This window comes from Cyprinus carpio, chromosome B4 (genome assembly GCF_018340385.1).
Source record: "Cyprinus carpio isolate SPL01 chromosome B4, ASM1834038v1, whole genome shotgun sequence".
In the NCBI taxonomy this organism is placed as follows: domain Eukaryota; kingdom Metazoa; phylum Chordata; class Actinopteri; order Cypriniformes; family Cyprinidae; genus Cyprinus; species Cyprinus carpio.
The window spans coordinates 29,076,857-29,093,333 of NC_056600.1; the positions used below are offsets into that span (position 1 = coordinate 29,076,857).

The following is a 16,477-nucleotide window of genomic DNA, read 5'->3' on the forward strand; positions in this document are numbered from 1 at the left end:
CAGGGAGAAGGGAGCAATGAACACCGTGTAGGGATCATATCGATCAGTACACAGTTCATGCACGTAGCTCACTTCTAACGAGCTGGTTATTTGAATCGGGTGTGTTAACTAAGCGAGACATACAAAAGAGCGGGGGGCGCGAGGACTGTAATCGGGAACCGCTGGGCTACATCGTGTCATTCACCGGTGAGAAAACTTTAAAAGTACTACAATACCAGGAAGGAAGATCGGGTTGTTGATGTTTGTCTGCCATTCTTGCTCTGTCTGTACAGCATGCGTGAACGCGTTGATGATGTATTCTGTCTGCGTGAACAGGCTGCACAGAGGTATGCAGATACATACGTTGACAGGCAGGTAGGAAAGCGAATTAAAATACTCGGACCGAGCATTTTGATTGGACGAAAATTTCTTGGTCCTACGCCTTCCACAGAATATATAAATATAGATAAATCCATTTATACCACTTTGAACAAGAATAACAAAAAAATTTCTGAAGACATTCACCTATTGCACCTTTAAATGAGAAATTAGTGACTATTTTAAATTAGATGCTTGACATTTAAAATATAACATCGTAGGCCATTTTGCTTAAATGGGACTCAGTAAGTAAGTTTGCACTCAGCTCCCTAATCTGTGGTTTATCCAACATCAACAAAGTAAATTGTTGTCTGAATTAAGGTGGAGTATCATACACCACATTAAAGGGGTCCTATTATGCTCTTTTACAAAGTCTTAATTTTTTTTAGTTTGGGGGTGTACTAGAACAGGCTCTCACACTAGGTTGTTCGAAAAACATTATTTTTCTCATATTTTACATTATTACAGTACCTCTCTCCCCAGTCTGGCATTAACGGCTCGAATAGTTCCTGTATGAAGGCCTGCCTTCTGCAATGCTGCGATTGGTTAGCTGGGCCAGTCTGTGCTGTGATTGGTTAGCTGGGCCAGTGTGTGCTGCGATTGGTTAGCTGGGCCAGTGTGTGCTGCGATTGGTTAGGTGGGCCAGTCTGTGCTGTGATTGGTTAGCTGGGCTAGTGTGTGCTGCGATTGGTTTGCTGAGCCAGTGTTTGCTGCGATTGGTTTGCTGGGCCAGTGTGTGCTGCGATTGGTTAGCTGGGCCAGTGTGTGCTGCGATTGGTTAGCTGGGCCAGTGTGTGTTGCGATTGGTTAGCTGGGCCAGTGTGTGCTGCGATTGGTTAGATGGGCCAGTGTGTGTTGCGATTGGTTAGCTGGGCCAGTGTGTGCTGCGATTGGTTAGATGGGCCAGTGTGTTGCGATTGGTTAGCTGGGCCAGCGTGTGTTGCAATTGGTTATCTGGGCCAGAGTGTGCTGTGATTGGCATCACTCGGAGCCTGGTCAGGAAATGTCATGCCCCTTACCATGCAGCCACTTGCTGCGAGCTTCAGTGTAAATATTGTGTCAAAATCAAATCAATTTGAGCGTGATTTAAACCCGGATGATTGTAACCACTCTAAGTTTGTCTGCCTTTGGAACACTAACGTGTCTCTGACATAGTGATAACACTCGTTGCCTTCTCTAGTGCAGCTCAACCAGGTCTCATCCTATTCATCGATCTTTGTGATATCACAAATCCCAGAAAATATGCGCTGTAGGCCAAACGTTCGTTGTAGTTTTTGAAAAGTGATTTCTGTTAAATAAAATATCTCCTTTTACAGTGGACTTTAAGCTTTGTAACCTTGCAGATCTTTTTTATGCTCAAACAGCAACATTACAGACTAACTATAAAGTTGAAAAACATAAAAAATCAAAAAGCATAATAGGACCCCTTTAAAAGTTAAGTGAGCTTTAAATAGTTCATCGAATGCATTTGACTGTAGTGATGGAAAGTTCGGATCATTTTACCAACTCTTACATTTGAGTCTCATTCAGCAAAATGAACAAACCTTTTTTCGAGTCATTGCGTTTATTTTAGCAAAATATAATTAAAATGTTATGTGTTACTTCCCTAACACATCTACTGGGGTAGTCGTGGCCTAGTGGTTAGAGAGTTTGACTCCTAACCCTAAGGTTGTGGGTTCGAGTCTCGGGCAGGCAATAACACGACTGAGGTGCCCTTGAGCAAGGCACTGAACCACCAACTGCTCCCCGGGTGCCACTTTGGATAGGTAAAATGCAGAGCATGAATTCTGAGTAAGGGTCACCATACCTGGCTGTATGTCACTTCACTTTCTCTTACTACTTATGCAAATGTTGATCACACTACAAACAATTGAAAACTATAAGAAACAGAAAAATTAATTCATTGTTTACCTGGGTCTTCAGTCTATGATTAGCTCACTTATGATTAGCTCTTATCTGACAATAGGTTCTATACAGGAATTAGTCAAGAAGGTCACCTGTTTCAAGTCTTCAGGTTTTTTTGAGTCCTTCATTCATCACGTGACAGACCGTCTCGGTTACGTATGGTAATCCTCGTTCCCTGAAGGAGGGAACGTAGACGCCACGTCGGTGACCGACGAAAATGGGATATCGCTATGATAGACCAATCTACTTCGAGTGTAAACTAAACGACCCAATGCACATTAGCATGCAATTATTGCATCCAGCTGCCGCTGATCACAGCGTGAGTATAATAAGGCAGCAGGTGCAATGCATACCAGGTTTTCGCTGAGGAGCCGAGCCGGAGACCCGGCGGCTCAGCGGTGGTACAGCAACCATGGCGACGGGACGTGGCGTCTCCGTTCCCTCCTTCAGGGAACGAGGGTTACCATACGTAACCCAGACGTTCCCTTTCAGTCGGTCACTCTCGACGCCATGTCGGTGACCTACGAAAATGGCATCCCTACCAAAGCGCCATGGGTGCTGCCCCTTCCAGTGCCCTCTGCGAGCCGACTGCACCCCTATTAGGTGTAGGCCGGGGCTCGGAACAAGTAGTTCCACTCACCATTGTCAAAGCACTACCTCACTGGGTGAGATTAGATAACACTGCGAAAACGTACCCGTTCCACTTGGAACAGGGACGCTGCGGAAGCCCCATCCTTCCCGAAGGAGGTCTCGGGAGCAAATACACATATAACATCCGTTTAGGTGTATATGGAGAAATTTGAAGTGATTCAAACACTCTTGGAAAGGCAGAAGTCTGCCGGGGAAACACGGGCGCTAAGGCTATACCGTGGACTATACGCATATGAGTACCGCTTAGGTCTCAATATGGAACCCAGCCTTCCATGGTTCTCACGGATTCATCATGAAGGCCTGGCGCCGGACTGCAGCGCTTGCAGGTTCACCATTTGGTCTTTGAAGGGTGTAGTGGGAACCTTGGGCACGTAGCTGGGCCGGGGCCTCACGATTACCTGGGAGTCAGCCGGCCCAAACTCTAGGCACAAATCGTCGACCAAAAATGCGTGCAGGTCCCCTACCCTCTTGATGGAGGCCAGTGCAAGCAGGAGCATAGTTTTCAATGAAAGAAACTTTGGCTCGACTGAATGCAAAGGCTCGAATGGGCCCTGCTGTAGTGATTTCAGCACCAGAGTCAGGTCCCAAGAGGGTATGGAGGGGGGCCGGGAAGGATTTAACCTCCTGGCCCCTCTAAGGAACCTGATGACGAGGTCATGCTTACCTAAAGACTTCCCATTCACGGGGTCATGTTACACAGCAATAGCGGCAACCTGGACTTTGAGGGTGGAGGGAGACAGCCTTCGCTCCAGCCCTTGCTGCAGAAAGGAAAGCACGACTGCAATCGGGCATCTTCGGGGGTCTTCTCGGCGAGAACAACACCACTCGACAAACAGGTTCCACTTCAAGGCGTAAGCGTGTCTCGTAGACGGTGCTCTTGCCGAAGTAATGGTGTTCACTACCTCCTGGGGTAGGTCACCTAGAACCTCCGCGTCCCGTCCAGGGACCAGACATGGAGTTTCCAAAGGTCTGGACGCAGGTGCCAAACGGTGCCCCGTCTGTGAGTCAGTAGATCCTTCCTCAGAGGAATCGGTCAAGGAGGGGCTGTCGCGAAGAGCACTAGTTCGGGGAACCAGGTCCGAGTGGGCCAATACGGCACCACTAGCAAGACTCGCTCCTCGTCCTCCCGGACTTTGCACAGTGTTTGTGCGAGAAGGCTCACTGGGGGAAACGCATATTTGCGTAGGCCCCGCGGCCAGCTGTGTGCCAGTGCGTCCGTGCCGAGAGAACAACTGGCAGTGAGCGGTCTCTGGAGAAGCAAACAGGTCTACCTGAGCGGCTCCGAACCGTCTCCAAATCAGCTGGACCGTCAGGGGATGGAGTCGCCATTCTCCCGGGAGCATTGCTCGACACAGCTCGTCGGCTGTACGGTTGAGCAGGCCCGGAATGTGAACGGCACAAAGCGACCTCAGAACCTCAGAACCTAGAAACCGTACAAGCGGGACCAGCGGAACCACAGCCGTACCCGCAGTGGGGCAGCGAGGTGGAACATAGGGACCCATCTCGGGCGGCTTGTGAGCAGGCCTGAGTGTGGTGTGAGTGTGGGGTGCAGGGCTCACCTGGTTCCACGGGTTGGCAGAGGGTGCATGAGTAGGGCCTTTGTTGACGCTCTCGAACCGCCCACTGCTGCCATCTGGCGAAGGCGGAGTGTTTGGCCGTCCGCAACTCTCCGTGCCCTCCTGGGACCCAGAGACAGAGAAAACCGCTCTCTCGTCGAGATTTCCAGATTCTCCCCCGGCCCTCCTCCAGGGGAGGTGCTTTCACCATCCCCCAGAAAGCGGCTACCTCTCTCTGGGCCACCCGTCCCGGGGCCTCTTGCTCTTCCGCTCACCGCCAGGTTTGACAGGGGCCAGGACGGGTGGGGCGGCCTGCCTACACCCAGCTCTACGGCGCCACTTGCTGGAGGCTGCTGCGGATGTGGTGCAGGAGCGGGGTGGACGCAGGGGGCCGCCCTCGACGACGAGCAGGCTGTGGCGCTGCAACCGGCGGACGGGTGGAGGCAGCAGCTGCCTGCCGGGCAGAAGGTTGGACCGCCTCAGTCTGCTCCCGTGCAGCCGAGAACTGCTGGGCCAGGTTCTCGACTACGTCACCGAAGAGGCCGGTTTGGGACACAGGCATTAAGGAACTGATTTTTGCCGACATCCCTCATTTCAACCAGACTCAGCCAGAGATGGCGCTCCTGGACCACAAGCATGGACATCACACGACCAGAGAACGCGCGGTGACCTTCGTCACTCGGAGCGCAAGGTCTAGTGGTGGTTCTGAGTTCTTTCAAAACTTCTGGATTGTGACCACCCTCGTGCAGGTCCTTCAGTGCCTTGGGCTGGTGCACCTGCAGTAACGCCACAGCGTGTAAGGCAGAAGCAGCTTCCCCGCAAGCCATACAGGCACCGCCGGTTAGACCAGACGAATGCCTATAGGCCCGGAAAGGAAGCACCAGGTCTCCCCGCCAGCAGGAGGCAGACTTAGGACACAGTTGCATCGCTACCACCCGCTCCACTGGGGGAATCACCGAATACCCCTTCGCTGCACCGCCATCGAGGGTGGTGAGGGAGGAGGAGCCCACCAGCCGGTTTCTGGCAGTAAAAGGTGCCATCCTGGCTGGGCAATATGGCCTTTTATAAATACCGCGATATTTTTAGGCCATGTCACGATACGCGATATATATCTCGATATTTTGCCTTAGCCTTGAATTAAAACTTTGATGCATACAATCACACAAGTATGATGATTCTATATGTCTACATTAAAAAATTATTGTTCATACTGCATTAATATATGCTAATTTTAAACTTTCATGCAAAAAAGGGGATATCACAACTAAGTCAAAGTTAACATAATTGTATTTATTAAACAGTGAGTGGCACAAACATAAAATTGTCAACAGAAAGTGCATGTTTTGTGCAAAATTGTCAGAGACAACATTTCAAAACAAGACATTAGGGCACGCTTGTGCATGCTGTAACTCACATGTTTCAAAACACAAAATTAAATAAAACTCACACATAAATAAACCAAAAAAAATAAAAAAAAACAAATAAAAAAGTGCCCTTTTGTGAATGTGATCATTAAGATGACATTTCAAAACAACACTAAATTTAAGTGCACCTGTTGTGCATAATGCCACTAGGATATTTAAAACAAATATATATAATGCGCTTTTGTGCAGGATGTCAGGTAATTTCAAAATCAGTAAAATAAAAAATAGCTGCATAATAGGAAATCAAATGTTGGAAAGAAATTGTATTTATAAAAATGACCCTCCTTTTAGTTTTTTAATAAACAATCCTATGGTTTCAAACACAATACCTAAACATAAAACAATTCACAAAAGGTGAATCTGGTCCATTATGGAAAAGTTTGCAGCTTTAGTTTTGGTTTCTTCTGCATGAAATATATGGCACAAATAAAAAGTAAAAAAATATGTAGTTGTATTTCGTGCATACTATGTTGTCCCTTTGTAACAACAACCAGGGAATACCAGGTTGTTTAGAGGTTTTGTGCCAAAAACACAAGCCTATCAACGGCGTCTGGTTTGAGAGATGCTCGATGGCATGTAACTATATTACCACTGGTACTAAATACCCTTTCCGATGGGGAACTGGTGGCGGGCACACACAGATATTTTTTTGCCACATTTTTCAGGTTTGGGAACATTTCCTCATGGTCGTTCCACCACTGCAATGGATTTGCTTCACTGTCAACATTAACAGACTGCAAGTAGGCAGACAACTCTTTTTCAATAAGCTCTCTCTGCGACAGTGTGGCGGAAGATGTTGCTGCAGTTTTAAAGAAGCTGCCCAGGGATTTCTTCCTTAGTGGCTCTTCTGGCTGTGATACCGTTGTTGCATCTTGAGGCAGTGAAGCAGCCAACTCAGCTGTGCCCTGGTCAGTCTCATAGAGCATTGCCTCCATCTCGGTTATGGCTCTGCTCTTGATGGCATCCACCTTTTTTTCTGTGCAGTATGTTATCTTGGACCTGGGATCCACTAAGCCTGCCATGTCCAGCAGGTCGTTAGTGGAAGGATCAGAATACTTCTCCCTCAGGTAATCCAGGATGGAGACTTTGATAGACTGGGTCAGTGGGGTGTCATTCTCCTGACCTGCTCCAGTACCCACTCAATCATCTTCTCTCGGGATCCCCACCTGGTAGGAGACTCACTGATGAGCTGGTGTGCCGCGAGATTTAGCTCTTGCTGCGCTGTGGCCAGGTCTCTCCTCCTCTTCCAACTGAAAGAGAAGCTGCTCACTACCTTCTTTCACACAGCAACAGCACGGTCAATACGGGGGTCCTTCATGCTTCTCTCTGAGAATGAAAACAAACATTTAAAATGTTATAATAATTTAAAAGGGTATAGCAATTGTGAAGAAATCCACTCAGCCTAACACTAAACTAATTCTTGGTAATTATTTATTTATATAGTACTGTGTAAAAGTGAAGATGCTATCAAAAAATATAAGTTTCAAAATATAAAAAAATGCACAATAAAGAGCAGTCTACTGACACACTAATGCAGAAAAAGAAAGAACATGTAACTCTAAGGTGCCTAAGCTAGTATAGTACAGTATGTACTTTTTTGAAAAATCACTCGCATTCATTCTCTCTCTCTCTCTCTCTAATATTCAATACAGCTTTATTGGCATGGGAAACATATGTTAACATTAAATTCTGTGTTATGACCATGCAGTAGGCTATTATAGCATTGCTCATAGGGCTGGGCGATATATCGCATGCGATTGTTATGCGCATCTCGTCAGTAAAGCCGGTTCCTTGATTAGTAGTAAATCGCCATCACCTGCTTTCAGATGGAGTGGCATTTACAAAACACTAAAATAGATAACACAAAAAATCAGACAAACCAAAAAAATTATTCAAAAACAAAAAAATAGGGCTGTCACTTTTAGTTCGAAAATCGATTGCACAATCGATCGGACCAACCAAAAAAAGTTTTGAAAATGAAAATAGGGAATCGATTTTAACCAAATATGTACACTATTAATTTTAAAAGAATGAAAGAATTATAAAGAATTCCGAAAGTGCAGTATGCGTTGCGAAAGCTAGGCAGAAAATACCAGCAATTTTACGCACCTATAAGACCCATTGACGTTGAAAGCGACCTCTTATGCTGCGTTCACACCAAACGCGAATAGAGCGTCTGGCACAAGTCATGTCACCTGCAACTTCTGAAACATCTGTAAAACAATGGCATATAGACACCATATTATGCAGTGCTACAGTTTCATGTGTGGGTCTTTAAGTCACAACAAAGAGATCCAAAGTGGTCTGATAGGGCTCCCACTTTTCACAGAGCTGTATGTACCGGCCAGGGTCACGGTTGAGGGTACCACTTATAGATCAGGCATAATGCTGTTTATGTCTTATGACACAGATGGGGACCCTCAGTTTGGGCTTTTAAAAACCATTTTGGTTCTGAAGCAAATGGGCAGGTCAAGAATAAAGCTTGTTGTGCAGAAGTGGGAAACACTGGGGTTTGAAAAACATCTTTTTGCGTACAGTGTGATCCCCACTAAGGATTTGTTAGCTACTGATGTGGAAGAGCTACTTGATCATCACCCATTACATGCAGTCAAGTCATACAGAGAACATGATGACACTTCTTACATCTCTGTGCGCTATTAGACTGCAGTTAAGCATGTGAACAGCCACTGCCACTATTTACACTGCTTTGTTGACATGAGAACACACCAACCAAATTAAGTTAGTCTTAAGTAATACTGCTTCAGTGGAAGAGGGTCAATATCACCACAATCACTCAATGAATGACATAAATATTTGGAAAACTTGGAGGGGACACTACTTGGACTTGGTACTGAGATTTGATAAATTGGATTATAAGTAAAAGTGTTTTTTTGATATGATGCACTGGTCACTTAAGACAAGAGTGTACTGCTGACAAAGTAATATTTTTTTACTTTGTGCCTGTACACAGGTAGCCAAACCCATTGAATCTTAAGCTCAAAATATTATTTATATACTTTCTTTTCTGCAGAAGGGTTCTAATCCTCCGCCAGCTGCTGCGTCACCTCAACCTTCGGCTTCTAATGAATCCAGAAGCCATAATGCTCCCCCCATATGCCCCCTGGAAGAATCGGAGGCAGATCAGGTGTTGGTGTTAGAAGCAGTTCCATCACTTGGGGTTTTTTTTTTTTTCTTCTCTGTTTAAACATTGGCACTCACGGTAGCTAATTGTTCTGAACCTGTAAACTGACTCACACAACAAACCACACAGCCTGAAACTGAGTCTTAGCAGGTCCTCTAGAATAATATTCAATATTTTAAACATATTTATAAGTCTGAAAAACTGGAAAGCACAGTAGGTCCCCTTTAAAGCTAGGCAACAGACTTAAACATAAGAGTTTTGTGTTCAGGTTCTCTGTCAATGCTTGCAAAAGTGTTAAGTTGAGTATTTGAAATTCAATGTCTCTGATATTTTCAGGTTATCTGACTTCTGGAAATATTTAAATATCTGGACATTTAAATGTATAGGCTGTACATTTGTGTGTCACTTGTTTGTTTATTTACTGAAAGTGTTTTTTTTACATTTACAGGCCATCCACATATCCAACATAAAAGAGGCCCTGGTGCTATCACTGGTGCAGATATTCCCGGCCCTGAATGATGGATCAGACAGTGGCTATGTGAGTTTAATTATCTTGGTTCATATGGAAATTGATGCTGATTTAAAACTTACAAAAAATTTTTTTTTTTTTTTTTTTTTTACAAAGATGTGAATGCACTTAATAAGCAATGGTGTCTAATGAGATGAATGGGTCATACAAGACATAATATATTGTATGTGTACATGTATCATTTTCTTTAATTTTGCTAATTGTTCCTTATCTGTACCTGATGTGTGTCTCTACTGCAAAACTTTGTAAAAGATTAAAAATGTCCCTATTGGATAAGGAAAGTTCTATCTTTTTTTTTCTTCCAGGAAATATGGTACACAAAAGCCAGGAAGGTAATGAAGGATGGAGGAGTGATCCACTACCCAGCCACAAGCTTCCTCGAAGAAAGACTATGGAACGTTAGAAAGAGGTCAAACCGTGGGTCCACCCAACAAATGCCTGAAGCCACCCAGTCACCAAGGGCATACATACCAGGTGACACAGGCTCCCAAAAGTCTATTTACATTATCAATGACAGAAAATGTATGGCGTTGTAGGAGTGAAAGAATCAGATTTGTATCTTCGTCTCTTTCTGAATCTTGAATTTGTCAGATAAAGAAAAAGTGAAAATAGCTGACGCCACAACAACAAGCACTTTGCATTTTTTGACACTCCTCCCTTATGCATATTGAAAAGGTTTTCAAAATTTCCATTATTGAACTTGTGCCGATACCATGTATCAGTTTAACAGTGAAAACTTTCCTAAGCGCACGTTCAGACAGGGACGGGAAAGCCGGCAACCGGTGGTGGTGGGGGGTGAGGGGAGCATAGGTGGGTTGCCGGAGCTCGCTCACTGTTATGTTTCTCTCTCTCTCTCTCTCTCTCTCTCATCATCGGACACAAATCAAATTAAACTTCTTCATTTCATTATTTTGTGGCGTAAATTGCGAGTCAGACTCAGATTTAGAAGTTAGCACATCAAATGAACACACACACAGGTAGATTATCAGAGTTTAGTCCGTGAATCCACCTGGATGGTCTCTGTTTCTGAGACATTGAAGGTTGTCTGTGGAGGTTTGATCGATCTGAGTGTCTGATTGGCAGCGGAGCATGTCGTGGGGCTCCAGCTTCCCAAAAGTTGAATCTGGCTCAACTTCTCTCGTCAGATGCAGGCGGCATTTTTTTGCGGCAACCTCTACGTTGGGGGCTGCTGGCGCGGAAACGCATGACCCCCACTGAAATGAATTGAAAAAACGTTGCCAGCGTCCGGCTTCCCTGTCCCTGTCTGAACACACGCTACAGGAAGAAAACTCATTAACTTATTTGTAATTTCTTGTGTTTCTCTGGAGAATCAACCGTTCCAGAAGAAAGGGCCCTCCAACAGAAGGAATGGCTGAAACACAATTCAGAGCCTTTCACCCAAGTGCAGTCCTACATGAAGGACACAGTGTTATGCAGAGCCAGCTGGATCCGGGCTAATGGTATGGTTCCACTGGAACATATAGTAGCAATACCTTATTTACATTTTGTATTAAAGGAGCGGATATCACATTTTTTCCTTTGTATCCTGTGTTTTTTTTGGATTGCTGCATGGTAAGGCTGCACCTAAATTATTTGAGACCTGGATCCCTGAATATGCTAAAAAACGTTCCTGTACTTGGCCAAGCAGGACAATAAACTCCCTTCACTTACTGTTGAGGACATGACACTGGGTAAGTTAAAACTGACCTTTTGTGTGTTCTATGGCAAGGTTTCCTTTTGGTCACATTTGTCTTTATGTTGAGACACAAATATCTGTTCATTTACATATTTCTATACAGTCATTTTATTTTCCACACACATACTGATACCTAGAATATTGTTAATGTACAGATGCCAAAGGGGAACTAGCTCTAACACTGCTATCCACCATGGTGCCACAGGCCCTCTACAGGGTTGGGAAGAAGACTCCGCTGAAGAGTCCCGGACAGCGTTCATACACCAAATGCCTGTAAGTACAATGGACCAGTTTCTCAGCACCACTCTGAGAGAGAATAGTCTTAATTCTAACTATACTGTACAGGTGAAAGAAGGCAATCCAAGTGACATGTTTCATGTGAAAGCTAAAGGGTGAATCCTGATTTCAAAAAAACAACTCCAAGGTTCCTCACAGTTGTATTTCAGTTTTGGGCGATGCCACCCAAGGTAGCAATCTGACTAGAAAGTGAAGTTAAAGATGTTAAGTTTTATCAATAAGTGGTTCTCAACCCACATTTTCTTGTACACATTCATGACCCACTCAAAATGAACACAACAGTTAAGAACCACAGCTCATTTGGCTTCCTTGTACAGTTAGTATCAGCATTATAACACAACACAGGTGTGTTATAGGCCTTTATCACAGTGCGCGTGACGTCACTTCCAATGGCGAATAGTAGCGTAAACCGTCTTCCGGTCTAGTCTGACTGTAGCAATGGCGCGTAGGTTTTCAATATCACTGCGGGATCTTCCCCCAAATCACCAACGTTTACACGATTGTGGAAAATCATTCACAAACGAAAGTATCCAAATTTGAGAAGGGATATAAATTCTTCTATGAAAACTACATCTTCAATTATGAAGGTAAGTTTAATTTTAATGTTTGTTTATTCTCTCGAAATGGCTAACATGCTAAATTTTTTGTGCAATAGTATCTGATGTTGTAGATAGTGAGGTGATTATCAGGGCACAGTGTTACCGGTCCATGAAGAAAAACGAAGAGACACACTCTCTTCAGGTTACCTATTCAGGACGAACTGTAGTTAGGTCCAGTTCGAGGACACAAATTTGTTTGTGTTTATAGTTTTTTTTACGGTTGTAGCGTGTTAGACTGCGGTTGCAGTTTGTTTTGAAAAAGTGTGCAAATGAAAAAATGTTAGACTGCTGTTGCAGACAAATTATGTTAATGTTTCATTTGTATTCTAATTTTAAACCGTATATAATTTTTTATTTATTAAGATTTCATTTAAAGTCGACGAGAATCCTCCTGTCATCAGCACTTTTTGCTGTTCCTGTGTGGCTGGGAAAGAGCTATGCAACCATTTAGTTGGCTTGCTGTTTCAGAGTGCACACTACAGCATGATGAAACTAAAGACGGTACCACCCACTATACCCAGCACAAGCACTCTACAGACTTGGCACAGGCCCAGGACTCGGGTATAGTAAACAGCTATTAACTATTTTCTGCATGAATTATGACAACCTCAGACAGTATTTTTGTCCTATGTGTTTTCATAGCTCCAGGGACATGAAAAAACAAGTTTTGACTTTCTAGCTGTCCACTGCTGCAAACTCTAAACATAAAAGGATTTATTTAGAAAAATTAAGCTTTTAAAGTTTATAAACATGCTCTCAGTAATAACATAATTTTTATTTTTTAACAGGGAATCCATCCTGAAGCAGTGGATCGATTACTTGTGAGGAAGCCAAAAACCTCTAGCAGAAGTGGTATTAAGTCCACTCTTTACAGGGCCTACACAGGTGATTACATTTACATTATTATATGTCTAGCAAAAAGATTTACAAACTAAAGGGCTTTTAAAAGTATTGTTTCTATTCTCTTTTTTTTTTTGCTTTGTTTTTAGGTCTCCTTCCCAATAATTTGCTGCTCTCTTCTGTGGAGTCTTTAGGCCTCAGCCACTGATCTGCAAGGATCTGCATGGCTTGTCGGAGTTGAATCTGGTGGAGTCTAAGTTTGGCCTGGTACCAAAAGGTTCTTTGCTGTCCTATCAGTGCCCTGCTGAGTCATCAAGGGATGCTGTCAAACATGCAGAAGCCCCTGCTTTCCCTACGCTTCCTCTGGATTGGTATACATTTGAAGGAAGATTTAAATTTCTCCTGAATTTCCATGATATGTTATTCTTAGAAAGCTTGGCAGTCACTCAAGAACTAAGCACAATAATTGAAAAAGACACACGGCACCAGTCAGAGTCTGCTCTGTGGTACCAAATGCGTACACCACGCTTTACATCCAGTAGATTCTGTGAGGTGTGTCCTGTCAGAGGAGAGTCGACCAGCCAGGCACTAGCTGTCCGAATCATCAAAGGGGTTCGTCAGACTTCTGCAATGAAGCGCGGACTGGATCTTGAGCCTGAAGTGCTATTTCAGTACTCTAGTATGATGAATGTCAATGTTTTACAGTGTGGGTTTGTTGTACATCCTGATGCGCCACACCTTGGCACAAGCCCTGATGGCAGAGTCTACGACCCTACTGAGAACCTCCCTTTGGAGGTAAAATGCCCTGACGTTGATGACATTTCTCAGGTGACACACATAAAATTTGTCAGCGGTCAAGCAAAGCTAAAGGAAAGCCACAAATACTACTGGCAAGTTCAGTTACATCTATCAGTAACAAAACACAATCGTTGCCAAAATATAACAAAAACAAAAAAATATATAACCATTCAGCGCATCTGGAGAGATGAGAGTTTAATTGTCTTGATGAGGGACAAAGAAGACATTTTTTTCTTTAATACATACATGAATGTGTATTTTAACTCTAGGAGTTGTTAAACTAATACTGGTGGTGATTGATTGTTTGTTTGTTTATTGTTAAAAGAATAAGTCACCCAAACATGAAATGTATGCAATAATTTACTCACCCTCGTGCCATCCTACATGATGCACGATATATATATATATATATATATATATATATATATATATATATATATATATATATATATATATAATCTCTCTCTCTCTATATATATATATATATATAGATAGATATATGAATATAGATCAATAGATATATATAGATATATGAACTCTTAAGAGTGCTGATGTGCTTAAACTAGTGCTGATGTTGATTTATTGTTTACTGTTACATGAATAGTTTACCCAAAAATTATATTCATGCCACAAATGATGGCATAAATTTCATTTTTGGGTAAACTACTCTTAAAGATTCTTCAAATGTCTATTTTGGTTGAGCATCTGTTTGTCTTAGTTATGAATAGGCACTATTAAAAATTTAAGTTCACTGTAAATTCTTAATGAATAAAGAGAAATTGTAACAACTTTTTAATTGTCACAATGCAGGCAATACTTGCATATATGTATAAAAGTGGTGCACTAAAAAAAAAATCCAATTTTTAAGTTTGCGACTTTCAAGCTCATTTACTAAAAACATATTCCAACATTAAAGGCAAGTTTTCACAATTCAATATTTCTGTACATATAAAACAGACATTTGATTGGTGGCAACTTAAATCATGTTTCTTTTCTGTATAAACGTTTTATACAACATCATGATTTACATCAAGTGGGCCTTGGTAATTAGCCATTAAACAGCAGTTTGCCCATATTTGGTTCACTGTGCCTGTCAGGGTGAGAGGAATGGCAGAGTCCCAGATGTGGTTTTCTCTGATTCGTCAAATCACTCTTTCCACCACCTTAGACGGGCTATTGATTGTGTACGTTTCGTCTCCTCTTTTGTAAATTGGGCTGCTCTTTTGAATGGAGGGATAACAAGCCTGGCTCCCATATTCTCCAGCAGTCGCTCTATGGTAAAGCCTTTATCTGCCATACAACAGTCTCCAGGCTCGAGCAGTTCCAAAAGTCCAGACTGTTTTGTTATCTCCCTGTCTGAGATAGATCCAGTGAACAGCTGTGAAACAAAGGTTATAGCCCCACATGGAGCAACACCAACCTTTGAAGGTAGGGTAGTTTTTGTAATGTGAAAACATCTCCGACTGTAGTGTAAGTGCTGTGGGGTTTTCACATCTGATCTCAGTACAGTCTAAAATTTTGCTGGCATGACTTGCTCTTTGGTCATCCAAATAGGCAAGGAACCCAAAACAAGGTACAGAAAATTTGCCCATGTTATGATAACTCGACTGACCGTTGTTGTACTCACATTGAAGATATCTGCCAAGACCTTCTCTCGTGGCGAACACTCCCCCAGTTGTTCCATTCGAACCTGGACGGTATAACTCCACGTTTCAAGCGTTTACGATCGGCTGTTGACGAGTAGTCAGATTCTGTGAAGTGTTGCCCGCATACGGACGTACTCCCTTTTAAAACTGCAAAACTTTTGCCTTCATCCCGCCGAATAGCATGAACCCACATTTTCTTTGCATTTTCATCAGTTGGAAAAGAATGGAAACTGAGATACAGCTGTTTAGTAGAACTACTAGAACATTTAGGCTGTACTCGCCGCCTTTGCTACAGACAAGACCGGAAGTAGGTTTACGCTACTATTCGCCGTTGGAAGTGACGTCAAGCGCACTGTGATAAAGGCCTATTAACACTTTTGAAACCTTTCTTTGGGTTATTTCCTATTGCAATACACAGGACACAACACAATGGAGAAACAGGACAACATGGAATAAGATAATTCTTCTGCTTTTTAAAGTAAGTCTAAGAAATTCAGAGACATAACTTCAGTTTACAGTAGGGGTGTAATGGTAATTTTCAGTCCGGGCTTTTGGTTTGGTACGCGTGTGCTCTGTGCACCGTGACGTTAAAATCGAGGAACGTACCAAACTGTCATATTTGTGTACCGTTACACCCCTAGACAGACATGACATTATACAATAAAACAGGCATTAACTCGGTCAGTGACTGGATAGTAGCCTAACTGTGAAAGGTCTTTTAGTTCACACAAACCACAGCAATCATCCTTTGAATCTATCGTATAAAAAAGGGAGTAAATAAATAAAGTAACATTATTGCACTTCAATATTTCACTTCTGTTGTGTGAAAAGCGTACAGTACACATTTTCTCATCACACTCCCTGAGGCTGAAAGCACGTGTGTAAGGCATTGATGTCAAAGACATCAGGAATATCTGGAAATTGTGCATTTGTCAGTTTTGCCATCTGTAGCATTTAAAATAAATCCTTCTTGGAAAGACTTGCATCACAAACACCCCACAACTGGTCTCATCCTTTTAAAAATGATTCAGTGATTC

General features: G+C 43.1%; 2 protein-coding genes across 6 annotated transcripts in view; one reads left to right on the forward strand and one right to left on the reverse strand.

Moving 5' to 3' along the window:
* LOC109093470 (gastrula zinc finger protein XlCGF57.1-like) overlaps window positions 1-13,903 on the forward strand; it is a 52,722-nt gene extending 38,819 nt beyond the window's left edge. The window contains exons 3-11 of one of the 5 annotated variants that reach the window (XR_006154651.1): window positions 8,925-9,038; window positions 9,484-9,573; window positions 9,870-10,038; window positions 10,893-11,024; window positions 11,142-11,255; window positions 11,416-11,533; window positions 12,520-12,717; window positions 12,945-13,041; window positions 13,146-13,903. The gene's annotated coding sequence lies outside the window, so the exon portion shown is untranslated. Of the gene's footprint in view, window positions 1-7,805; window positions 9,039-9,483; window positions 9,574-9,869; window positions 10,039-10,892; window positions 11,025-11,141; window positions 11,256-11,415; window positions 11,534-12,519; window positions 12,718-12,944; window positions 13,042-13,145 lie in introns of those variants that run through there. The other 4 variants (XR_006154652.1, XR_006154653.1, XR_006154654.1 and 1 more) reach the window with 4 other exon arrangements.
* LOC122137167 (E3 SUMO-protein ligase ZBED1-like) lies at window positions 6,177-7,169 on the reverse strand. The gene has a single exon (XM_042722885.1). It carries the CDS (start codon window positions 6,913-6,915, stop codon window positions 6,403-6,405), a length of 513 nt encoding a protein of 170 aa, XP_042578819.1. The 5' UTR covers window positions 6,916-7,169; the 3' UTR covers window positions 6,177-6,402.
* Window positions 13,904-16,477: the final 2,574 nt, after the last annotated feature.

What these genes read in the sequence shown, in the direction of transcription:
- LOC122137167 (XM_042722885.1), bottom strand. Translation starts at nt 6,915, where the DNA reads ATGGCAGGCTTAGTGGATCCCAGGTCCAAGATAACATACTGCACAGAA.